This window comes from Chinchilla lanigera, unplaced genomic scaffold (assembly GCF_000276665.1).
Source record: "Chinchilla lanigera isolate Chin_1 unplaced genomic scaffold, ChiLan1.0 scaffold00019, whole genome shotgun sequence".
In the NCBI taxonomy this organism is placed as follows: domain Eukaryota; kingdom Metazoa; phylum Chordata; class Mammalia; order Rodentia; family Chinchillidae; genus Chinchilla; species Chinchilla lanigera.
The window spans coordinates 622,964-649,609 of record NW_004955420.1 but is presented as its reverse complement, the minus strand read 5'-3'; the positions used below and the strand labels follow the sequence as shown (position 1 = coordinate 649,609).

At 42.6% G+C, this 26,646-nt stretch overlaps 1 protein-coding gene and 1 long non-coding RNA gene across 2 annotated transcripts in view; one reads left to right on the top strand and one right to left on the bottom strand.

Moving 5' to 3' along the window:
* Positions 1–24,681, top strand: part of Slc7a14 (solute carrier family 7, member 14) — a 107,180-nt gene extending 82,499 nt beyond the window's left edge. The window contains exons 5-8 of the mRNA XM_005382983.2: positions 4,812–4,958; positions 7,401–7,609; positions 9,446–10,323; positions 21,679–24,681. Coding sequence (XP_005383040.1) covers positions 4,812–4,958; positions 7,401–7,609; positions 9,446–10,323; positions 21,679–22,001 — 1,557 coding nt within the window. The 3' untranslated portion in view covers positions 22,002–24,681. The remainder of the gene's footprint in view (positions 1–4,811; positions 4,959–7,400; positions 7,610–9,445; positions 10,324–21,678) is intronic.
* LOC106148319 lies at positions 7,616–21,850 on the bottom strand. Its single transcript, XR_001233659.1, has 3 exons — positions 21,765–21,850; positions 8,291–8,418; positions 7,616–7,980 (listed from the first exon to the last, which is right to left on the bottom strand). It is a non-coding gene; the product is annotated as an uncharacterized LOC106148319 (long non-coding RNA).
* Positions 24,682–26,646: the final 1,965 nt, after the last annotated feature.

Sequence of the window (26,646 nt, the reverse complement as noted above, 5' to 3'; positions counted from 1 at the left end):
TTCCAATCCAATCTGTTTTCCAATCACTTTAGGTAGGATAGGATAGAGAAACCCAGAGTGTAGAGCACTGTTTATAAGGATACCATTATATAACTGTAAACACGTACAGTACTTTGAAATGGTTAATGAACAATCAGTCTTCTGGCAATGGAGCCCTCACAAACCTACTCTTTCCCTGGCTCCAACCATTTCCTTCCAAAGAAAATAGTGTAAGGAATAGTTTACTCGCTTACAAGTTCTGGGTCAAATGTTTCTTTGGTCCTGAAGAGCTTAAGAACAACAAACATTTTCCCTATATCAAGTAACTCTGGCCCTCAGCTGAACCCCTGCTTCCATCTGCAACTGCTCAGCCCCTGAACACTGCTGGATGTGTGTGCCCTTTATGTTATTTGTTCTTGATGCTATCTTATGGTTTTTCTTTAACCAAATAAGACACTCTAGTGCACAAATAGCCCCCAGAAAACAGTCCAAACAAGCATTTTTGGAAAATTCAGACACTCTTCAAACAAAGGAAAAGTTGTTTTTCATGTTCCTCACATCTGACTCCATTTGTTGGAAGCTTTTATCACATTCCACTGTCACTGTGGACAGGCTGCTAATAGAGATGGGGTAACAAGGTGGTTGAAAATGCTATTAAAGTTGGAGATCTGTCTTGTTACCTTGGGAGTGAATTATGTAAAAGTGCCTAATTATGTCCTAGGCATCTGACAGGCTGGCCAAGAGAGAATGTAGGAGGGCTGCCTCATCCTAATGCCTCTCAAATATCAGCAAGGCACAGGAGCCAGCTTTTAGAGACCCCACACACTGATCAGCAGGCCATTGATGATATTACTTTTGCCAGCTAAGTACCCAGCAGCCTTCCAGTAACTGAGGCATGGGCTGTTCCTCCATAAAGATCTTAGAGGGATGGACCTTTCTACATCACCTGATATAACACGAGATGTACTTTGGGAAATGATTTTAGCATTGCTATCATATTTAAAACTCAATACTATTTTAAGTATTAAAACAGCAAAAGAAAGAGTTAGCCTATCTTCCCAGGGAACCCAGAAACTACATACACTTCCATATAAGCATATAGGGGTACACACACACACACACACACACACACACACACACATCTCGCCCTCCAATTTGATTCACAAATGCTCATCTCTAAGGACCACACATCCTTTCACACATGTAATGGAATCCTAATCCTAAATACCAGTGACCAGATCTGAGACCTGGCGAGAGCGCTATGGAAGACAGGGATTATTCGGGTTGGGACACATAAAGGGTTTCATTTCATGGCTTTTCTGTATTTACTATTTGTTATAAAGAGCAAACCTCATTAGAATTAATCCAGGTACAAAGGTGATCTCTCTTGCTAACCTTGTCCTGTCATTGGTCATCTGATTAATCTGGATTAGGCTGGGTGTGCTTGACCTTGGTAGGTGTGCTCTTCTTCCCCCACTGCCTTCTCCACCCAGCTTCGTGCTCTGGGCTGTGCTCCCCAAGACCCCTTGCTGTTGCTTCTGGTCGGGTGTAGCCAGTTAAAGTTCTAGTTGGTCAATCAGAAGATGAGAAGAAACAAAGCTAGAAGATTTCTTTCTTCCTCTCTGCCAGCCCTGGCACCACACCGGCCATTGCTCCTCCTGCGCAGCTCTGCTCCACCTCTGCAGTTCTTGTTGGACTCTAAGACCACCATTTTGCCCCATTCCTTGGCAGAAAAATGACGTCAGCTTGTCACTGTCTCAGAATCCCAGCTGAGGCCCTCACCCTGCCAATATCCTGGCCAATACCTGCCTATAGACCCTTTGTGAACATCATTTCGTTTGAATCCTCTGAGTTAAATTCTGTTGACTGTTTGGTTCAGCAGAGTTTCCAGATGTCCTACCTGTGCCTTATGCAGTCTTTTTTCAACTATAATTTCTTCCGAGTTCTACATATGCAAATTCAGGCTAGCATGCATCCTTTTTACACACTGAGTTCCCCCTTTTCCAGCTTGGTAGTAGTTAATTTTCTGCTATCTAATTATTATCAGTAATTTTCAATGCTTTGTTTCTTTTATTTAGGAAACAGAAGCACTGTGTTTTGCAAATAATATAGATACTATACCTATAAATTTGGTTCAGTTTGTTACCATAGTCAGTGTTACATTTGGGGTCTGGTAGTATTTTTCCAGACTCCAAGCTCTACAAGGCCAAGCTCAGAGTACTTTATTATTCATGACTCTCTCCCATTACCAAGCACAGTACCTGCAATGTAATATATACATGGCAAGTTCCAAATGAGGAGGAGGGTAGGAAGGGGAAAAAGAAGTGCAACATAGAGAGGAGGAAGAGTTTGTACCTTGGGTTTTATCTCCTCTATAAAATGTATCGATAGCAATTATAAAACTACAGGTTAAAGCTAATATTTATTGAGTACCTATTGCATTTGGAGAGTGCAGTTTTCCATATTATCTCACGTAATCCTTGTAACAACCCTATGATCCAAGTGCTATTATTACCTCCATTTTAGTGATAAAGAAACTTAAGCTCTAAGAGATTAAGAACTTGTGCTAGGTTACAAAGCTAATATGTGGCAGGACCAACCTTGGTTTGACTGTCTACAAAGTCTACACTCCTAGAAATCCTAATCCCACCTCCAAGAATGGCTCTGGGATCCATGACTCTGCCAGTACTTCAGATATTTGAAGGTAACTTCTACTGAGTCTTCTGCTCTTCAGAGTAGTCATCCTGGGGTCACCTATTATTCCTCATGTCATCTGGATCACAGACTTCTCACCTTTTTAAAAGAATAGATTTGCCCCTAACCTGCCTGTTTTTTTAATCGTGTCCCTGTGTGATTTACAAGAGGGGTGTGGGTAGGTTGTGTGTGTCTGTGTGTGGTAGAGAAGAGAAATTTTAAAGGAAGAGGACACAGGATCTGCTTTCTGGAATCTGTGTTAGCGCAAGGCTGCCCTTGATCAGCCTGCAACACAACAGCATGTAATATATATGTGTCAAGCTCTAAATGAAGCTTAGTGAGCTTGGAATCCCAGCATCTGTGCATCTTTGAAGATCACTGACAAGTATAAGCCTACAAAGCTCTTTGTATGACAAAGTGAGGTCTGTTTTCTTTCCTTCTCAGCACCAAAGACGTGTTCCAGAGCCTGATGCAAAGGGCTTTCTTAAAGGGGAAGTAGGAGGCCCTCTTCTCTTCCAGAAAGTAGCCCCTAGAAGATGGAGCTACTTATGTTAGAGAAGTTCTTTCTGTCTGCTTTACTAGAACAGACCAGGAGTTCTTAATATTTTGGTGCCATAGACTCCTTTCCACCCGATGAGACTTGTGAACCCCTTATGGTCCTCATGACAGAATAACAATGTACTTCTTTATTAGTATTTAAATACCATTGTCTATGTCTATTACCTGTTATGATTTGAAGTAGTGCCATTAATAATGAAAGAACTGCTAACATTCCATTAGAAGTTAGTGAAAATAAAAATGTTGTTATCTTCCAGAAAAAGTCACAGTCACACGCCTCTCAATGCCACTGACCCTGGGATAAGAAACCCTAGGTTAGGGGACTGAAATATCAGAATCTCAGCCAGGAGGGACTGTAGAGGAGACCAGCTCATTTTACAGATGGGCAAAAGTTGCTTTTTGAAGGTTTGATGCAGTCTTCAACTTGTGATGTAAAAATACTGTACTTTGGGTTTTCCTTATGGAGAAGTCAGTGGGGAAGGTGCAAGTGAAATCTTTGGACAAGTATCTGCTTGGCACATGCTTTGAACACAACTATATATAAAGTGAATATAGGGTAAAGAGGGAAAATATCTACAATGGCCCTTCTCTCCTGGCCTCCTATAGAGTTTACAGTTTACCCCCTACCAAGTACACACATATTGTTTCCTACAAAGACATCCCCAAGCATTTAAAGAGAAACGTATTCTACTTTCATGATAATAAGATAATACCAAGGTGGAAAAGATGCAGGTGAACTTTAATAGATTCTTTAGAGGAAAACAACACACTACATAATGGAAGATTTTCACTGACATCTTGACATGAAGAGCCAAGGCCCTGGGAGCCACAGAGGCTCCTGGCAGACACACATGCAGCAGATGTTACTGGATACCACCTCCCCAGCTTTATTCTCACTGTCTGCCTCATGCCCAACTTGGTTGTTCAAACCCTTAAAAGGAGCAGAAAACCTAACTCTTTCTCTACTCTGTTTACCCTTTGAAGGAAATAGAGTATCTAAAGAGCTGAAAATCTTTTCAATCTGGAAGGTACCACAGAGACGTCTATCAGAGGCACTAACATAATTTTTGGTGAGACAAGTCTTTGTACAGAAGTATCTGAGTCCTCTCCACTAAATGCTGGAAGCTCCCAGCCCATGTCTCCAGGGCAGTCAAAACTGTCTCCACACATTTCCAAATATCCCTTAAGCAAGTCATGCGTCCTGTGCTTGTGTTTGAGAACCACTGAATGAAAGCAAAGTGCAAGAAGGTTAATAAGTTCCCTAAGACATGGCCAACTACTGGTTTGTTTATACCCCACTTATTTAAAAAAAGAGAGAGAGAGAGAGAGATGAGTGCACTGAATGACTCAATTATTTATTTGGCCATAAAAATTTTTATCTCCATTTGACATGAGAGATAATTGTCTAGGCTCACACAGCTAGAAAGGAAAGATGAGCCCTTGGGTGTTCAGCACTAACTCTACCACTCTATCCTCTCTGCCGCTCAATGTCTGCAGGCAATGAGCAGTCATGGGTGTCACATCTAAGACCCTGTGCTGCTCTGGCCTTCTGAGCCTGATAAATACCATCATCCATACAGGTGCTGCAAGGAGCAGCTACATGTTTCTACGCTTTCATTGGCTTTGACATCATTGCCACCACTGGGGAAGAAGCCAAGAATCCTAACACGTCCATACCCTATGCTATCACCGCCTCTCTGGTCATCTGCCTGACAGCATATGTATCTGTAAGTAGCATGTGTTGAAGGGACTCTTCCCATATCCTTTTTATATTTGATCTTAAAATATAGTTCAAGGACTATATCCCCTCCTCTAAGGAGAAGTAGGGCTTTCCTTATGCCTTTTTGGTTTCTGTATGATTGTGTCTTGTGCCCCAATAGCTCCATCTATCAATGATAGGAAGAAACTCTTGACTCCAAACTGGAGAGGAGAATCAGTCCCAGGCCCTTGATTCAGCCTTAGGCTCTGAATCTCCATTCTTGCCCCTCCCTGTGTCCAGGCTCTGGGTGTGGGATGCTGCCCCAAGAGATGTTGGACAGAGAAGGGCTGCTGTCCAAGAAGCTCAGGTCATAGGCTGGCAGTAACGGGTGGCATGCAAGCAGAGGCATTGTGGCCTCTGCACACAGCCCTCAATGCTCCTCTGTCTTCTGGGAGCTTCCCAGCAGTGAAGAGGCAAGGCTCCCACAGAGTGGGGAGAGAGAATACATTGTCCTCTGGAGACTCTCTTTCCCTTAAAATCTTGGGGCAAATGCACTTTCTTTCCACTGTTGCTCTGACTTTTTACACCAGCTCAAACTCATCACTGGGGTTTCCCTGCCTCAGGCAGCCCTCAGAATGAAGCCTTCAGCCTTGTCTACTCAGGATCTCCTGAGATTCTCCTCCATACACATTTGATGTTTCATTTCTCAGGTCCCATGCCAGAATTTCTATCACAGAAATAGTTCAGCCACATCCAACACCCTGTCAGCCCTGGCAATAGAGAGAACAAGCTGATGAGCCTCAAGTGTATGATCATGCACACACTTGCATGCACATATATGTGCGTGCACATGTGCACACACACGCACACACACACACACACACATACACGCACAGATCTGAAGGGCCCTACCTGCTTGGGTCATCACAGTCTGCAGCACAGCACCGCTGCCATTCCTCTTCCCAATCATCCTCAGCAACTAGCTAAGGGAGTCAGGCGAACTAATGGTTAAGATAGGCTACAAAGCAGGATTGTTCCAAAAACTAAACAAAAACTTCAGAGAGTAGCTTCAGAAGTGATTGATAGAAATTCAGTTGCACACCCAGACATTTCATGGATGGATCAATCATCACCTCTCTGTGTGCACACATGCATGGGCTTCATCCTGTCCCCGTCCTGATTACCCCTGCTGCAGAGGAGGGCCTTTGCAGTACATACACGCACACACATGCAGACAAGAGAGGCCACCCTCACGGTTCTTTCCTTAGAGCAACACTTTAGAGGATACAGTGAATCCTGTCTACCAACTTTTTCTCCAACCTGGTCTAGCATGACAGTAGACCGAGTCTGGTTTATTAGAATTATCAAGCCCACTCTCCTCCGGGTTAGTCTGCCCCTTCCCTAAAAGAGATGTCACAAATGCTCTGTCCCTGGGAAATGGTCTCTTTTAGACTACACGGACCTTAACTGTGCCTCAGGAACGGTTTGGTCTTTGTACTGCTCAGCAGGCAACCACTCTATCCCCACGAAAAGAGCCAAATTGTTGGGTTGTGATGCTAAACCCTGCTCTCTTCCCTAATGGCCCATGGCTTCCTGGGGTCATCTTGGCTGCCAAGGCACAGGCAAAGAAGTGGTTCACATATGACCACCCTCGCCCTTTCAAATTTTAGACTCTCTCCTTTATATCAGGATTGGTCTTCACAGACCTGGGAAAGCTCCGTACCTGGCCACATCACTGGTTGCTCCACTATCTGGAATTAATTCTAAAGAGGGGAATGTTAGGGAGGTCTATGAATTTGAAGGAAGAGATGGCCTGAGGGCCCCAAGCCAAAAGTTCCCTGGTTTAGCAAACCACGGTGGTCTTACAGCTCCAGAGTGGGATTGGGTTCCACCCTGATGTCATAATTCCTTTGTTGGCCTGCTTAACCCTCAGGATTAAGCTAGAAAGAAATGGAAATATGAGTCCCGATTGGGGTCTCATCAGTTGACTGACTGTGGACCCCCTAGGTATTTACTTTGGAAGTTTTAATGTCTGGTGTTTGAAGTAAGAGAGAGTACAGATAAGACCCTGACCCTGAAGGACCCTGAGGGAATAAAAGAAATGAGAATCTTGTCTTCATGGACAGGGTGTCCATGGTCACTTCTAGGCACGGCCAGCGCTCTTCCCATCTGTTAATGTCACACCCCAGTGCACTGCCAGGGTAGCTCTGTTTTCATGGGATTGAAGTATCTGCAGACTTTGTTCTTCAGACCTGAAACGACCACGTGCAGTTTTTAGAGATTATCTTCACTAGTCCGCTAAAGTCCCATGTGGAAAGAAAACATGGAGGTCAAGAGCTCCAAAGACCAAATGACTAGTCTAACAAAGCCACATGCCAGCTGATGGCAGAGCACTTTCCTCCTCTACAGGCCATCTGTCCATGCAATCAGTCCCCTCTACCTGCAGTCATGTCTTCTCTTGTTTTAACAGGTGAGCATGATCTTAACTCTGATGGTGCCATATTATGCCATTGACACTGAGTCCCCACTCATGGAGATGTTTGTGGCTCATGGCTTCTATGCTGCAAAATTCGTAGTGGCCATCGGGTCAGTTGCAGGATTGACAGTCAGCTTGCTGGGCTCCCTCTTCCCGATGCCCAGGGTCATTTACGCCATGGCTGGTGATGGGCTCCTTTTCAGGTAAGGGCTATGCTCTGTGAAATGTGTTCCACTCTGCTGCACCTGTCAAGGATGACTGTCACCCACTGTCAGCCTAGCGGTAATTTTGATGGGTGCCTTTCACATCAACTGCAGAGCTTGTCAGATATCCTAGGAGAGTTTGAGTGAAAAGAGCTACACCCTGAAATAGCCCCTCAGTTTGACTCAGTCCCTCAATCCAGCACCAACTGATACATTCCCCCAATTGCTTCTCCCCTCTTTGGCATTGTGTTTTGCTTGTGAAGGCAGTGGGTGCCAAACTGTTGCACAGGAGAAGGAAGAATCTGTCACAGGTGTGTTTTATTCCTCCACTTCTGTGAGCCCTGGTACCTGCTCCTCTCTCCACAGCTCCTCTAAAGTTGAAAAGAAATCAACAATTAGAAAGCGAATAAGACCCTCTGAACAGAATGAAGTAATTGTAGCAACAATAGCTACATTTATTGAACATTTGTGTATCCTGGGTGCTTTGTATACAGTATCCCATTTAGTCCTCACAATAACTCTATTTTGCAGATGAGTGTACCAGGAATTAGAGGGGTAAAAACATCTTGCCCTAAATCCTCCAGCTGCTGAATGACAGGCCAGTATTTAAAACTAAAGCTATCTGACTTCAAAAAACAGACTCTTAACCATACCAATATATTGACAGTTCTAACCCCCTACCTTGGCCATGCTGGGACCACTGTGTGCAGTTGTTACACCTCCATCACTGCAGCCCTTTCTTGGTCTCTTCACCTGGTCACCTGCTCATGGTGTAAAGGGATATGGCCACATCTCTTGGTACCCAGTGCCTGCCCAGAAAAGACAAGGTAGGGAGCTCTCAGGAGTGCAGAGGGAGCTGGCTCAGCGACTTATCTGTTCCACTAGCTGTCATCATCTGCTTCATTTCCTCTGCATACCCCTTGCAGTCTTCAAAGGTCGAAGCTGCCACATCTGTGTTGTTGAGCATATCAGTAGATGGGTATCATGCCGGAAGTGTGATAGCTTTGCACACCCAAAGGCTTTTCTGTTGTCAAAGAAAACAAAGAGGAAAGATGCTAAAGCTTCTAGCAAATTTACAGTTCTTTGTGAATCATAGAAATGAGGGAAGAATGGAAGAGGATGGCGTTGGCAGAGCAGGAGAGGAAGGGAGGGGAGGCTCCTTAAGGAGAGATGCCTGCTATTTAATCGTGTTGTTCATCTTTTCTTCTTCAGATGTAACTAGGTGACTAAACTTAGCCCTGAGTACAGATTCATAACTTTTGTACTATTTTGTCAATTAAATCTTTGTATTTTTGTTGTGTGTATCATGGCAGTGTGTATCAAGTTTTTGAAAGCTTTGGAGACATTTTAATGCTGGGCACCACTGCCAGAGATCTTGATGTAATAGATCCTGGGTGAAACCTGAGAATATACATATTTCCAACAAGCTAACACTGGTGCTGCTGCTGCAGATTCACAGTTTTAAAGGCTCCCAAGCAGGCTATGACTTCCTCATGCCATCCTTTTTCACAGAAAGCCTTGGACTGCAATTTAGATCTCTAACAGATCTCCTAAATTCACTCCTCTCCTCCTATCACATAATGAGTAGGAACTTTAATAAGGAAGCTTGCCTCAAACCAGGGAATTTAAGTGAATTCTAAATTATATTCTAGGAGCCCAACTCTGGGGTAGGAATAGCAGTCAGTTAAAGGAGTGTGCAGAAATAAATTGGAGGGGCAGGACCAGAAAGAGCTAAATACATCCACCTGTTGACATTTGGTCCCCTAGCTTGGCCACATCAGAATCCGTCACCATCTGTGACACATCACTGACTGTCTGCTTACACCTGCCCTCCAGGTTCCTGGCTCACGTAAGCTCCTACACAGAGACACCCGTGGTGGCCTGCATCGTGTCAGGGTTCCTGGCCTCTCTCCTCTCACTGTTGGTCAGCCTGAGAGACCTGATAGAGATGATGTCCATTGGCACGCTCCTCGCCTACACCTTGGTCTCTGTCTGTGTCTTGCTTCTTCGATACCAACCTGAGAGTGACATTGATGGTTTTGTCAAGTTCTTGTCTCAGGAGCACACCAAAAAGAAGGAGGGCATTCTGGCTGACTGTGAGAAGGAGGCTTGTTCTCCTGTGAGTGAAGGGGAAGAGTTTTCTGGCCCAGCCACCAATACTTGTGGGGCCAAGAACCTGCCATCCTTGGGAGACAATGAGATGCTCATCGGGAAATCAGACAAGTCAACCTACAACGTCAACCACCCCAACTATGGCACTGTGGACATGACCACAGGCATAGAAGCAGATGAATCTGAGAACATTTATCTCATCAAGTTGAAGAAGCTGATTGGACCCCGTTACTACACCATGCGAATCCGGCTAGGCCTTCCAGGAAAAATGGACCGGCCCACAGCAGCAACAGGACACACAGTGACCATCTGTGTGCTCCTGCTCTTCATCCTCATGTTCATTTTCTGCTCCTTCATCATCTTTGGTTCTGACTACATCTCAGGGCAGAACTGGTGGGCCATCCTTTTGGTCATTCTAATGGTGCTGCTGATCAGCATCCTGGTGTTCATGATTCTACAGCAGCCAGAGAACCCCAAGAAGCTGCCCTATATGGCCCCCTGCCTCCCTTTTGTGCCTGCCTTTGCCATGCTGGTGAATATCTATCTCATGCTAAAGCTCTCTACCATCACATGGATCCGGTTTGCAGTCTGGTGCTTTGTGGGTAAGCAACTTCCTTTCAGATGCTTGAGCCTCCCTCTCTTTCCTCTCTCTCCCCTCCCTCTCCTGTCCCTTTCTCTCTCCCCCTCCCCTCCCTCTCTGGTTCTCTCCCAGTCCTGGGAATCGAACCAGGGACATTTTACCACTGAGATATATCCCCAGTCCCTTTTTTTTGGTTTTTTGGTTTTTCTCCGGTACCGGGAACCGAACTCACGACCTTGCGCTTGCCAGGCATGCGCTTTGCCGCTGAGCTAAATCCCCAGCCCCTGAAATTTCTTCTTATGTGAGGATAATTAGTACCAAGAAATTTCATTTAAAGTAATACATATTTTAAATAGGAACCCTAATAATATCGTTAAAGAGGGTGTTGGAATTCTCTCTAGGAAAATAAAAACTGTGAAACAGACTTTATGAAAAAATGTATTTATCTCACATTTGATAAAACTGAAAGGTCATCATGCTCTAATTTTTAAATGAATAGAGTATGAATTGTGGATTTTTTGGCATTCTTTTTCTGACAAAATTGTGTCATGGTACTCAATATTCAATATCCCCTACTGACATCTGTAAAGTATCTGAGAGTTTTGCACTTTTCCCAAGGTCCTTTCTTCATTCTCCGATATTCTATGTGCCATCATACTTGCTGATTTTCTCTACTCTGCTCTTAATAACTATGTGACTCTTATTGTCTAAGTTCACTTTTGTTGATTTTAAGAAGTCCTATATCTTTTCCAAGATTTCTAATCTTACCTTGTGATCAATTTATATTGTATTTACTTTACCCATTTACTATCTCTGACCATCAGTGATGTTTATAAGATGGCTGGGGATTGGTACACTGATAATTCTAGGGGGATGTCTAAGCCAAGACTAATTTTAAATTTCCTGAGTCACCTTTGTTTGGATTTTTTTTGTTTTAATTTTTTGAGATAGAGACTCACTATGTACTTCAGGCTGGCCTTCACTCATTGTGTAGCCCAGGTTGGCCTTAAACATGCAGGGATCCTCCTACCTCACCTTCCTGGGTGCTAAGATTACAGTCATGTGCCACCATGTCCAGCATTTAGCCACTAGTTTTATGACCCTTATACAGCCTGGGAACACCAGGATCTCTGATAACAACCACTTAGCTAAGGAGGAGCCTTAAGTACTTTGAGAACTAGGCAAGCAATAGATTAGATGTGAGTAATATTAAGTAACACAGTCAGTGTCTAAGGGAGAGTAGAAACAAATACCTGTGATTCAACTTGCCTGGGCAAGAGGACAGAGACTTGATTAGCAGCCCATCCACTGCTCGAGGACAGAGAAGTGGGTGTTCATTGAGTGTCCTCAGTGCCTAAAATAGAGTGCTTATGCTGTGTGCTCAGGAACTGCTTCCTAATTCGTATAAAGTACTTTTCAAAGGAGAAAAAAAGAAAAATGCAAGTCAAACATCCAGAAAGACCTTCAAGGAATCTGAATGGGTCCTGTAAAGTAAGATTAGATAGAGAGAAGCAGAAAAACACACAGCAATCTGAGGAAAGACGTGTCCTCAGTGGATTTTTTGCCTCTGTGGATCACTCTTGCCTTCCCGTTATCACCATGTCCCAATTCTTCACTATTGTGTCGTCCCTTGTTAGGCTTTAGGGAGGTTTTTTAGAGGACCTCACTAACTCACTGAGATTTTCACTATTTATACAGTTTATTCACAATCTCTCATGCCAGTTGAAACACTTCCACTGTAACATGTAGATCACCACTGGAAAGATCCTATTCTGGGCAGAAGTGACTGGAGTGGATGGAAATATTTTAATCATGAGTTTATGAGGAAAATGAAGCCATAGACATCAATATACATGGACTGATTCATTCATTCAGACTACTAAAGCTGGAGGGTCTTTCACATCTAGCACAATGTCACCCACAGCATGGTGCCCGTTCCATTAGTAATATTTCAGCTGGCTTTAAAGAGAATTTGAATGAATTTTCTAGAATATGTTATAGTCATACATTTTTAAATGTATTAGAATATATATGTATATATATACACATGAATCTGGCAGTTTCACAAATATTTTTGCTCAGGAAAAAGCTATACATTTTTTAAAATATCACAACAGGTGCCATATGATTCATAGTAATAATTGACACTAAAATAGCACCTAGGTACCAGCCATTATTCTGAGGGTTTTATTTATTGAGTTTATTTCATTTACTTATTTAACCTTCACAACGATCTCTATTTTAAAGATAAAGAAACTGAGGTACTTGCCCAAGGACAAGTAGACAAGTAGCTGGAATCTAGCAATCAAGATTAGAATGGGGGGGGGGGGGGGGGGGGGGAAGAGTCTGTAGCCAATATATAAAAAATGTAGCGTATAAGTAAGGAGAGTTGGGAAGACATGGATGTGATCCACCAGCTTCCCACCCTTCCCCCTCTTGATTTTACAGAGGAATAAACTGAAGCTCCAACAAGTTAGACAATGCACCCAAGGTCATCAAGAAGTCATCTGAAGGGCTATTACTAGAATCCAGTATTCTCGTGCTCAGATGAGGGGCTCCTAGCACCCCACCACGTGCCTCTGAACAGACCTTCCCATCTGATCAGGTTTGGTGGTGATTAACACAAGTCAAGGCTGGCTTCATAAGCATGACCTGTGCTCAGGGTCTTCAGCTTGGCTTAATATTCTGCTGCTGCCATCCTGAATTCTTAGTGATTTCTAAGCAAGAGGCCCCATGTTTTCATTTTTTACTGAGCTTCACAAATTCTACAGCAGATACTGCATAACATCGATAGCTTCTGGAGCACCAGGGGCATTTTGCAAAAGTGGTAAGGTGACAGAGGCCTTCACCTTTAGAGTTAAACAGCACCAAGTTCAAATCATAGGTCTGCCATACCTTGCCTTGTGACTTTGGAAAATTCACCTTCTTTAAGCCTCTATTCACTTGTCTGTAAAAATGCAAATCATTCTATCATCCTGGAACTGACTTTTGGAGGAACTCCAATGAGAAAATGTTGAGGAAAGCAATAAGAAATATTTCCTCGCTTTCTTTTAAAAATCTAAAATGATTCATTGTCCACCAGTGTGATCAAACTAGCTATCACATGCCAGAACACAATGTGAACCTGTACAGACTCCAGCTGCCCTTCTATCAGGCAGGGAAAAACTCCCTGTGTGACTTTTGTAACCTTTCAGATAGCACAGGCTCCAAACTCTCCCCAGAAACTGCTCTACACTGACTCAGGTGGATATCACCCTGCAGAGTGGGCAGGCCAGACAATGGGACAGGCACTTACAGTTCAACACATGCCCACCTGACCATGATGTGCAGCCCACTAGCCACATTTGGGGAGGATTTCTAGTATTTCTCGGCACCTACTGCTAACTGCTTAGTAACATGATTTTTGAAGGCAGCCGTATGATGAAATTTAACACAGAACAGAGACTATCAACTTTGCCTACACATCAGTAATACTCTGGGTTGCTTCTGAAACATTCTAAGCCCAAACTTCCCCTTCCGCACCACAAAGATTTTCTGATTCAATTGACTTCATGTGGCCAAATGTTGGGTACACTTTAGAGATCCTCCAAGTAATGTTAATGTTTAGCCAGGTTTACAACAGTTCGCAAGTTGTGGTCCCAGGCCCACAGCGTCAGGATCACTGGAGAACTAAAGAAGTGCAACTTTGGACTCCATCCCAGACATTCAATGTCAGAATCTCTGAGCACAGTTTAAGGGGGTGGTGGCAAACCTATGGCATGCATGTTACTGTGTCTTTCCTTTAAGATAAAAGATGTTAATATATGAGTTGCTTTTTCTAAACTAAAACCTCAGGATTCAGGTTTGATTGCAGTGCTGGCAGTTTGTGATAAATAACAGGGTATTGGGTTGGAGTTAGGCACTTGGTCTCTAACAGGTGCACCATCACTGGTTTAAGGTATAACAAGCTTTCCAAATGACTCTAATGCACGCCAAAGCTTGAGAGCCACTGCTCTAGAGACCAGAAGAAGAAATTATCAAGTAGGGCAGATAATTTAATTACAATGCTTGTTTTTCAAAAACAAATTTTTCCATGTAAAAATATATCCATCCAACACTCCAAATTGGCTTATAAAATCTTCAATGATCTTATAGAATAAATCTCCCACTTCTAAACTTCTAAGCCTCCAAAACATCAGATCTTTCTTTTTAATTTTTCTATGCACAGTATAACTTCCTTGGGAAGAACAGTAAAGATAATTCTAAATGGAGCCTCTTGTGAAACATCAGCTATTTTTTTTAAAGATTTCCTTGGTTAGGCTGAGTCATAGCTTGATAATCATCTTAGACACATTTTTATCCAATGTTCTTCAAATGAATCTTAATTACAGCATTTTATAACAATATATCACTAAGCTTTTGACCTTCGGAAGAACATAACTCAGGGTGAAATGAAGCACAGTCTCCAACAAACTCACCCAACACATGTTTCTTTTCCTTCAGACAAGATAAATAATACATAGTAAATGTTATTAATCCCAACAAAGTAAGCACAAAGCAGCCTTCATTTTCCTTTTCTCTTAGCTAGTGTAGATTTGAAAAAGAACATCTCAAGGGGTTGAGCAGAGTCTCAGAGAATATGAAACTAGCAAGGACACAGTGAGAACACTATACCCATCTTTCAGACCTACCCCTCCCTGTGGGCCTTTACCATGAACTAACCATCTGATAGCCTAGCTCTTGAGCACCCTTACGCTGAGAGCTAGGAAGTTTCCATTTGGAAGTTTTTAAGTTCCTCTGAGGAAAACGAATTCCTCTCTATAGATATTGAGGACATATCAGACTTGCATGTGACATGGGCAATAAGCTTGTGAATCTTATACCAAAACAAGTATTCCAAACAGAATACAAGCCCTTATGATCTTTACTTGATCTATCATCTGAAATCTTATTATAAATGACCAGAAACAGCCACTATGAGGAAGAGAAGAAGAGGGAAGGAGAAAGGCCACCAATTGGAACATAAAGGGCATGAAATTTATGACAATATTTCCCATAAATGTCTGAAATTCTCCTTGGTGGCAGAGGATAAAAGAGTTGGCACTTTCAACATCAAGGTCATGTTTAGAAGAGCAAGGAAAACAAGGAAGGCCAGGCTGAGGAGGGCAACAAGGCTGGATTCCAAGAAGGAGGGGGTGCACAGGGGTACTGGGCTGGATGTGGAGAAACAGGCCAGGAAGGGGCAGGGCTTTACTGCAGTGGCAGCAAAACTGTTGACCTGCCTTTGAGAAAAAAGGAGAGAAAGAGAGAGACCAAGAAATACGGCAGCAGAGGTGGAAAGCACTGGTGCCGGTGTGAGCGGTGCACCTGGAACCGGCTCCTAAGCCCACCAAAAAGGAGGCAATGGCTTCTTTCCCTCAGCATTATGTTTGTGAGATTCCCCCACTAGTTTTTGCAGGTCTTGATTATTCATTTTCATTGCTGGCTAGTCTCCTTCTGTGTTAATGCGCCACCATATAGGGGTCCATTCCCTAAATAACTGAGGCTGTTTCCAGTTTGGGGCTGTAACAAAGGGGCTGCTGTGAACGTTCTTGTACTTCTCTTTAGTGGGCACATGGACACATTTCTCTTGAGTATCTATTGAGTTAGAAGTGGATTGCCAGCTGATATAACTGGATTTTTTTTCACATTCTTTTAAGAAAATTGCGTTACCTGCCATGACCATTATATGTCTCAAGTAAAACAAGGGTCCCTAATTCCATTTTGCAGATGAGAAACTGAGTATAAAGTCAGATGACTTCACATTAGATCAGTTGCCGGGCCAGGGACCAAACATCCTCCTCCCCTCCCTGCATCCAAAGCCTCCTCTTCCTCACCACACCATATTAAACAAGCCTGGCTGTCACTGTAATCAATAGGACTCAGGGTGGTATTTTTAAAAATCATGAGCAAGAGTAGGAGTTGGTGGGGATTGCAGTGGGTGGGGGGATACCTTCTCATTACCATCCAGTCTCCATTTCTGCATTGGCAAATGTCTGTTTTGGAAAGTTGATCCCAGAGTAGTCAAAATAAAAGGGCCTCTGGGCATAAGAGAGGGCCTCAGCTATCTGCAACAGGCAGAGCTTCCTGCTGGAAAGTGCACCCCAGGAAGAGGAAGCCCCACCCAGCAAGAGGCCAGGCGGATGCCTACCTTGACACTAAGCAAAGAGCTACATGTAGAGAACAAGGAGGTCCCAGATGCTCTAGAGATCAGGCACCTGCTCGTACACCTTAGTTTGGATCTGTAGAGTTAGAAATCTGCTATTGCTACTTATGTCACTCAGTCCGTTTTCAGAGTTGAGTTTTTGTTCTCTCACATGATCAAGCTTCCCCCACCCCAACTTTATAGGTTAGGGTCATTTGCTTAGCTTGCCAAGGGTGAAAGCCCAAGTACGTGAGCAGGTGTTTGGAGAATGACAGCCAGGTGCCCTGGCATCTTCAGACAGGTATGACAGTCCTAAACCTTCCCTGGAGTCCCTGTATGAAATGGGAACAGCCCTCTACCTAGAGAGATGTGAGTTCTGAGGGTATTTCAATGGCTGATTTTTTGTGTGGTTCTTAACTTCTCTGGGATAATGGCTGATACAGTTCTCACTTATAAATGACTTTAAGATCACAACATATTTTATTACATCAAGAAAGCCCATTCAGTGATTCCTTATCTTGTTCAGCTTGATCCTCTAATAAACACATTCTCCACCAAGGGAGTCTGTCCAGAAAAGAAATCAAAGTTTCCCTTTGAATATTTACCTTCCCTTCAGCCTTTCACAGAATTCACTGTCATTACTTTGGGCAGGGCTGGCATTCACCGTACGCCCCGGTACAGCCATGTTTATGTTAAAATGCTGATACACTTCTGTACCTGCTGCTAGCTACCTGATACACCCGGCAGCCCTGTGTGACCCATCAGCTAAGAAAATAATTCCAACCAAGTGGGGAAGCCTCCAGGATCTCGCTGCAACCCAAAAGCTGGCTCCCTTTTAATTTTTACCATCACACCTGGCTTTGAATAATTTATTACAGATATAAGATGTGTAACTGCAGAGAAATTCTGCCTTTTAAGAAAAGGATGGATTAAGTATTCAAGCAGAAAAATGAATCTTATTTATTAATTAATGACCTTATTCTTGAAGCTTGGTAGCACTTTAGCCCACATCAGTCATCAAATCCACCCTGAAAGGATAAAATTTTGCTGTCTTTAAGGCTTTACAAAAAATATGGTGCCAGTCCCAGTGGCAGCTCTAAACAATAGTACCAAAAATAATTTCAAGTAACGATGGCATCTTTGGGATAAGTGTATAGCCTAGTAGGATTTCCCCTGTGCTTGTAAAAATTCAGGGAAATTTCAATACCGCTGCTAACAGAAATGTTGTTAATTTTTAGATGTGATAATGATTCTAAGTTACAGTTTTGAAGGAGTTTATTTTAGAGATAAATACTGAAACATTTACAGATGAAACCTGTGATGGGAGGGATTTGTTTCAAAAACAGTCTAAACAGAAAGAGAGAAGGGAATGGGGGGCTGGTGACAGGACTGATGGCTGTATTCACTGAACTTTGCATATGTTTGAAAGTCTTCAAAGGAGAAAGTGCAAAGTTCTTTCCCATCAATGTATACCTCATAGCCTCCCCTGGCAGATGCAAGAAATGTGAGAACTGGAAGCTTTCTGGGTTAGGGGATGAGCACACCTGGGAGGATCCACAGTCTAGCCACTCAAGTTTGCTGTGGGCAGTCACTTACTTGTTCTGCTTTGTTTTCTGTCTGAGTGCACATAATCAGCAGCTACACACACACACGCACACGCACACGCACACGCACACCCCTTCCCAAACAGGCTAGGCTGAGTCTGAACAGAACAGCATCTCTGTAACACTGCAAGGCTCTTGGAAGAAAGGTGTGACAGCGCTCCTGTTGTTGCAGGAGCTTGCACAGGGGTGTTGTGTGAAGTTCAGCTCAGAGGACAGGATTCCAAGAATCCTCACTGCATTTTCAGAAACTACCCAACGCATAGTTCTCCACACCAGCTCAAAAAGGGAGCTGAAACAATGGCATGCACCGTACGCCCCGGTGAATGCACTATGAACTCCTCACACAAAGCCTTGTTCATGTATGACAGATGGCCCTACGTGTTTCTCTGCTCCTTCCCTCCGTCTTTCCCTTCATTTGTTCCCCCTCTGTTTCTTTTTCCCTCTCCATTTCTCCTTTTCTCCCATCCTTCTCCTCTACTTCATGCCACCTTTCCTGAATTGAGTCAAGAGCCAGCAAAAAGGACAAAAGCAGACAGCAAATCCATGCTGGGGAGAATGGCTCTGCCCGCGCCGGCTGCCTGCACAGAGCTGCACCCTCTCCCAAACGGGTATTTGAAGACAGAGTGTAGGGGACTGTTGCAAACATTAAAAGATCCATCAATATTTATGTTGCCTTCATGGTCTTCACAAGTTGCCTTCTCCAAAGTAATAGTACATACATACATATGCAGCCGTACATGCATATGAGCATACTCACATGTTACTTCCAGGCCTGGCCACTCTCAAAGAACTGTGAACCTCTGGTCTCACTGACTATTTACTACACTGAGCATGCTCTATAAACCTACTGAGGAGGGGAGGTGGGAGAATGAGTTATGTGAGGTACTTGATCCATATGCAAGGCCAGTTCTGCCCATTCTGACCCAGGCAAATTGCCTAGTGTTACCAGCCTCAGTTTCTTCTTCTGTAAAGTGAAAGCACTGGAATACATAAATGATCAGTAGAGCCTTTCCACCTCAAATATTTGTAGTCAAACACACCACGTTCTTAGAGAATTACCATGTGAATCTCCCCAATGCCCAAATACTTGGTAGGAGCAAGAGAAGGTCTGTAGAATAGAGGTCAAGCCAGTGATTGGGCTGGGGAGGGACCTGTGTAGTAACAGAGGAGGAAAGTTCAGGGTAAAGGAACACATGGTACTAAGTTCAGTATGGAAATGGCCAATCTATAAATAGGGCTAGGGAAGGGGATCAAAAGGAATAGAACTGACACAATAGATCTAAGCAGAAGTCAGAAGCAACATTCGACACCTATCTGTCTAGAAGAAAGGCAAAAGAGCAAAATTTGGTAAAAGGAAGTATAGTCCTACTGTTCCCATTGGTCACTTGAAATATTCATTCTCAGGTCCCAGACATGCTTCCAACAGAGAATTTCCCCAAGAGCCAGCAAACTGGCCCTTTTAGAAGAGGCCCTAACGTGGTGCTGTGCTCTATGCGATGATAACGGCTACCCCGCATGGCCGTCCCCACCCCCAGACAAGAAAGCGTAAAGACTCATGCTCAAGAAGATGAAGCTGCTATGTAAGCAGTAACAGCTACATCTGCTAATGATTAACTCCAGGATTTATTTCCAATTAGGACTACAAATCTCTGCTTACTTTGGCTCCTGGAAAGTTGATTTCACAGGGGGGTCAGGGAGGGGTTGAGAGAAAGTAAATTAAGACAAAGAGGGAGAAATCCAAGCTTAAAAAGACATACTTCAGAATCAAAAGGGAGTGAGATTCCTCAAGCACTAGAGTTAGAAAGCGATTTGATGTGCAGTTCTAAGCAAACAGCCAAGCAGATGCCAGAGGGCACCAAAGTCAGAGGAGCCAGTGCCACTCAGAAGAAGCTGTTAAGAGCCTGAAGGAAGTTCCATAACTGAGTGGGGCCCACATCCATGGCATGGCATGCAAGTGGGCAGTGCAGAATGTGCAGCAGGCTTAGTTTATCCCAGGCATTCTCAGCCTGGGCTGAATAACTTCTGAAGCCTAAAAAACACACCTGTGCTTGGGTTGCACAGAAAACCAGTTAAATTAGAATTTCCAACAGCGAGTGAGGCATAGGTATAAAAGCCAAGATTGAGAATCACTACTTATTTTATTTCCTCCTTAAGCCAATGTTATAGGGTTGCTCTAACTCCCATGGGTTTACAGAATAAAAAGCTGAGAGGTTAATGGTGCCAGAATCACACAGCTAGAGGTGGAATTGGAACCCAGAGCCTGCACTCTTATTCACTGTGCCCTATGGCCACCAAGTCTCTGGTCCTCCGCTTTCTAGGCCCTGAATTTCATGGATTTTTTAAAGTGGAGAATGAGGGCCTAAATGATTTTTGTATGTTATCCAAAAAAATTGTGGGAATGAGACATTAGGCCCTGTGAATGCTACATGTATCTGGGAGGGTGCATTTCCTTTAGATGGAATGACATCAGCAGAAGGAATTTGCCCTGGAGGGCCGGGGATGTAGCTCCTCAGCATAGCACCTGCCTGGCAGGCGTGAGGCCCCAAGTTCAATTCCCAGTCCCCAGAAAATTAATAATAATTTGCCCTGGGAATGTCAGGCTCATCAACAGTTCTCATTCATTCATTTACCAAACATTACGTATCAGTTTTCTGCAGTCTAAAAAATAGAGCGCAATGAGCTAGCGTCCCTAAGTAGACGCAGGTGATAACAAAATGTTACAAGAAAGTGGGAATCTATTGCTGCTGATCCATAACTATTTAACCCAAGGCAGAAAATGCAAATTCCTGGCTGGCGGCTATAGAATAGTAACGAATTAGATGTCAGCAAAGAAGGTGGGGACTCTTGTGACCCAGAGGGCCTGTGTCCTGTCTAAAGAAGCAGCAAATTCTCATATCTAGAGAGAAATTCCCTCACAGGAATGTGGGTGCCAGGCTGTCAAGTTCTTCAAATTTAGAGGAAGCTATAGACACAGGTTGCTTAATGCACAATCTCTTTTTTTTTTTTTTTTTTGGCTTCTGCAGTTTCCTTTTTTAAATTAGTTACATTTATTGGTACAGTTTGGGTATACATAATGGTCACATTCATCTTAGAGAATTTGTACCTATACATGATACAACTTGACTCTTTTTTTCCCATTCCCCTACTGTCCCTTCAACCGCCCCCCCCTTCCCTCTCAATTTACAAAAGCTTTGTTTCCATTTTTTCCTTCTTTTCTCATCATTGTTTTCCTTTCTCTTCCTTCCTTTCTCCCTCTCCCATCCCCAGTTCCCTTTCCCATTTGAAAATTCTCTTTCTATTTCACAATAGATCTCTCCTTTTTTTTTTTGTTTTTTTGTTTTTTTGTTTTTTTGTTTTTCTCTGGTACCAGGAACCGAACTCATGACCTTGCGCTTGCCAGGCAGGCGCTTTGCCACTGAGCTAAATCCCCAGCCCCCACAATAGATCTCTCCATTTTTAAAATGCCATCTAATTCAAGTCTTTTCAAAACACCACGTAGATCACAGAATACACGTCGCTTCCAGCTCTGGTTTTACCGTCAAAGGTGATCTCCCCAAAGTCCCTCAGATCCCAAAGCAATGTTTGTTCGCCTGTTCCTCCCCACCCACAGGTGTGCTCATTTACTTTGGGTACGGCATCTGGAACAGCACCCTGGAAATCAGCGCCCGGGAGGAGGCCCTGCACCAAAGCACATACCAGCGCTACGATGTGGACGACCCCTTCTCGGTGGAGGAGGGCTTCTCCTATGCCACAGAGGGCGAGAGCCAGGAGAACTGGGGCGGGCCTCCCGAAGACAAAGGCTTCTATTACCAACAGATGTCAGATGCGAAGGCAAACAGCCGGACAAGTAGCAAAGCTAAGAGCAAAAGCAAACACAAACAGAACTCAGAGGCCCTGATTGCAAATGATGAGTTAGATTATTCTCCAGAGTAAGCATAAACACACAGAGGGTAGAAATGGTGATTGGTTTTCAGCAACTTCACTTGTGGGCTAGAAGGTGAACACTTTTTTTCACTCATATTTCCCCAAAGTCAATCCCAGTCATGCCCTATCACTTGCTATTTTTGCTTGTCAGAATGGTTCTACAGAAGGGTTTAACCCAGGGCTCCTAACTGGTCCCCTTATGAAAAAGAATAAACAAGAGGATGCATGAAATTCCATCTAAGGTGAAACCAGTAGCGCTGAAGGTAGCAAATGTTTCCCAGGCCTTTGCTTTGCTGGTTGAATTCTTTTGCTTCTTGCTGAGACCCCAAGAAGCAAGGGGCAAGATTCTCGAACCCCAGAGAGGCTGCAGCTCCTTTGGAGATGCAATAGAACGGTGGATGTGGGCAGCATTTCAGCCCCCTGAGAGCACAAAGGCAAAGACGTATTCTCAGCGTGTCAGGCTGAGCCCCTCTCCCCAGGTCAGTGTGAGCAGGCGGGTGTCAGCCCTTCCTCAGTAAACAGACTCACCCCAAAAATGTCACGGAGAAAACACACGCTTCCTTTTTTTCATCCGTGTTCTCCCAGTTTCCAAACAGTGTCTTAGGATCCAGCAAAGGCAAAGGCTCTCAGACCATTTCCCCAAAAGTTTCAGATTCAAACCCAATAATATGGTAAGAAGCATCATCAAAACTCTACTTCAAGGCCCAGAAAAAATTAAATAACCAGCTCTTGCCAGCAAGGCCAGAAGGGCATTGGCAGAAATGTAACTGTCTGTCATGCCTTCCCTTGTGCCAGACTCTACTCCTGCTGATGTGATGACAGAGGGCAAAGGTGGAGCGAGATTTCACGGTACTAATATGCCTTGAAGAAGTGAGCTGTTTGTTTTTGTAATCATATAAAAATCTTTGCAAGGAGAAGTGACCCAGCCACTGAGATCACATTGCAAATTTTACTTCATACTTCTAAAATTATTAATTCTGCAAGTTTTTTTTAGACATGCAACCACTTGATTGGTGGGCCCTACCTTGAAAACAAAAAATGTTGAAGCACTGCTGCTTAGGTAATTACATTCCATGAGATCACATTTCACTTCTGAGCCTTATGCCTCTAGGGTAGTTTACTTTTTAGAGTATTTACCTCTGTTTCTTCCCAAAACACTTTCACTGTAGCCCAAAGAAATATCTGCCTGATAAGGTCTAAATTGGGGCCATAGAAAGGATTCTTAAAAGAATTTTCTCTGAAACAGGATAAACAGGAAACACCACATGGGCTGTAATTTCAAGGATTCCCACTGGCTACATTGAATTGTGTATGCACGTATGTGAAGACGATGTTTTTAATCAAGCTAAGATCTTTGTGAGAATTTTCTGGAAGGGGACAAGCAGCGAATTTCTTGCCTTCCTTCTCCTCAATTTATCATCCTGCCAAAAGTTGTCCAAAACACATCAACTTACATTTAGACATATTCTTTCTTAAAACTTGAGGCTCATGCCTTGGCAGAAGAAGTAAAGTTCATTTATTCATTCAATTAACCGTAATTGAGCATAGCCCCAGTGCTAAGTGAAAAGTATGAGAAGAAATATAGTGTCTGCCCTTCCGGTTCACTATTCAGGAAGGAGACACTCCAGAGCCTGAGAGACATAGATACAACAACCAAACTTGACAGGTCCTTGTGACTGATTCACTGGACTCCAACATAGCGTGTAAAAATTGATTGAAAGTAGATTTCTTTAAAATAACTCTTAAATAAACTGGGTATCATGCCCACAACAAATGTCTACTGTTAAACTGAAATGACTACCATTTTTAAGATTTTTTTTTATCCCTCTGTATTAATTGTTTAGAACTCTGGCTTCCTGAGTACATTTTCTCATTTTCACGTCATGCTTGATGATGCTGTGTTTTCTCTTCCCTAAATGTAACCACAAAGGTACAGGGCCTGGTGTGTGGCATGTATCCTTGAGGATTAACTCTAAACTAATTATCAGTAATCTTTGTGAAAACAAAGTTTTAAACTGGTTTTAAGACTCAAGAAGTCTGACCAAATACAATCTGGTAAGCTTGACATATAATCTAGATAGATGGAGTGGAGTTATATTCATTAAATACGTTGAAGAAAAACATGTATGTAAAATAACAAAAACTTGATGTGGGTAAAAGAATTTGTTATTTCTTATGAGGTTTAGGTCTTAAAGTAGCTATATTCTAATGGCAGGTTGTGCATTTCTATAGCATAAGCAGGAAGAACGCTTGCTCTAGCTAACACCATTGACACTTTTGTGCAGAGCCCGTGAACCACTCTCATTTCAAAAACCCTTTTTCCCAAATACTGTCTTTATATATTTTAAGCTTTCTTCTTTATTTTTAAAAGGTGATAGATCATCTCCCTAGCAACTTTGGGTTTAAAAAAAAATCAATATTGTAGGCAAAGTTTCTTGCAATACAATGACATGTTTTTTCTTATATTTCCCAGTTTCTGTGAAATAGTTCCATATTTCACAATGCAGTTTTCAAATATCATCAATAATTGAAATAACTATATTAGGGTCTTCCTAACAGAACTGTAAATATTATGTTTGTGGGACTGCACTGAAAATAGATCAGTATATACATAATTACAGTGGTACCTTAGTTCACAAACTTAATTCTTTCAGCAATTCTGGTCACAAACCATATTGGATGAGTAACTAATCAAATTTTCCCATAAGGTCAACATTGAACCTAACATTTGAATTTGATGTGGTTCTCATCCAATTTGGTTTGAGACCAGAATCCTGGAAAGGATTAAATTCATGAGGTACCACTGAGGTACCACTGTGTCTTAGAAATTCAGCCCCCTTAATGCAACCCAAGAAAGACCTACATTTTATTGAATCATTCTCTAGGGCAAGTACTCTTCTTGAGATTTCAGTGTGTGAAATTGGTGGTTTGGAGCCAATTGAGTTTTTTTAAATTTTATTCTACTCACCTCTTGGTTCTCTACATCAATTTATAAAGATCTGAGGGAGCCATTAAGCTACATATTATCCAAAACAAGAATTAAGTGAAAATTTTGATAAAAACAGAAATATAAGATAAAGCAAAGCTAGAAGTCTGTTTAGTGTACAAATTTGCCAAGGAAGTGGCACATTAAAAATAATAAAATTGGCAATAATGACAAAAAATACTGCTGCATGATATAAATAGGTCTTTCCCCATAAGGACAGAGGATTGAAAGAGCACGGACCATTGAAATCTATGGATAAGCTTCAAATCTATATTTTAGTAGCTACATGTGCCTGCTGTACAGTGGGTTTTCAATAAATATCTGATGGTTGGATGGATGGTTGGATGGATGGATGGATAGATGGACAGATGGACGGACGGACAAATGAATGAATGTATTGGAGAAAAATAGAGTACTTATTCACCAATTATTCAGAGTGCCTACTATGTGCTATAGCATATTTTATACAATAATAAGTAAAATAGAAATCCAGTTCTTAAGAAATAAAGGGAAGTAGGATATATAAGCAAAGTATAGTAATAAGGAAGATGAGAGTCATTGTGTACAATAGAGGTGCAGATATGGAAAAGATCTTCCATTGGAAAGCTTGAAAAGAACAGAGTTCTTCTGTCCTCTTGTGTGAGCCTGTGGAATAAGTAGACCTTTACTAGATAGAAATGGGACAAAGGTATACCAAACAAAGGATGAGTAAGGTACAGGCTGTGGCTGACAACTACTCTCTAACTAATCTGTACTGTGCTTCCTTCGAGGGAAAGCGAGGAGCTAGTTTATGCCTGACGTATGCATGGAACAATAAGAAATAATGCCGGGGTGGTGGGTTAGTTGCACATCAGGCTGGCTGGCTCTCCTTGGGCGGGGAGAGACTAGGGACACGATGAAAGTGTGACTCATAGAAGGCTGGATTGAAAAAAGCTGGGGCAGTGCCTTCATTGCCTGTGCAAGACACTGCCAACTCACACGCACACGCCAAGTTGATTTAACACAGTAAAGGAAAAAGTGTCCATACTTAAAAGCAATTTATGATTCTTTTTTGAATCCCATGTCTGATTTCATCATTAACCAAGGAAAAACAGTCTTTTAATGTATAAACACACAACACAAAGTTATTTACAGCCACTTTTAAAAATTTAATAGAAAGTTTCAACAACCAAGATAACAATTTTTTGTATCTCTCTAAACAGTAAAAGCTCAGTTCCCAGGTTTATTCAGCTTCAGTGCTAGACCACTCTGAGCTAGGGAAAGAAACTGAAAGACACAGCGAAGTGAAAAATCCAGTTCTACTTCAAATCAAATATCTGTATCATAGTCATGATGACTTGTGGTTTTAAATTTAAATAAAGACAGGGAGCATGAGGAAGGGAGTTGTTGAATTTAACAGTCTCTCCTCCAAAATATATGGATCAGTCAAGATATAAATACACTAATTATTAGGAAACAAAACTCAAAGCAATGTCTTTCCTCTGTTCTGCTGAAAACAGTTGACAAAGTGGACACCTTTGAGACCATGTTTTGGAGGAGGTTTACTTACAAGGAACTGCCTCTCCTCTACATCTTGAATAGAACCTATATCATTTGGAGAATCACCTAGAAGCCTGGAGGAAATTGCCATCCCCTCTACCAGCAGGTTTTACCAAGAGACTAAGACAC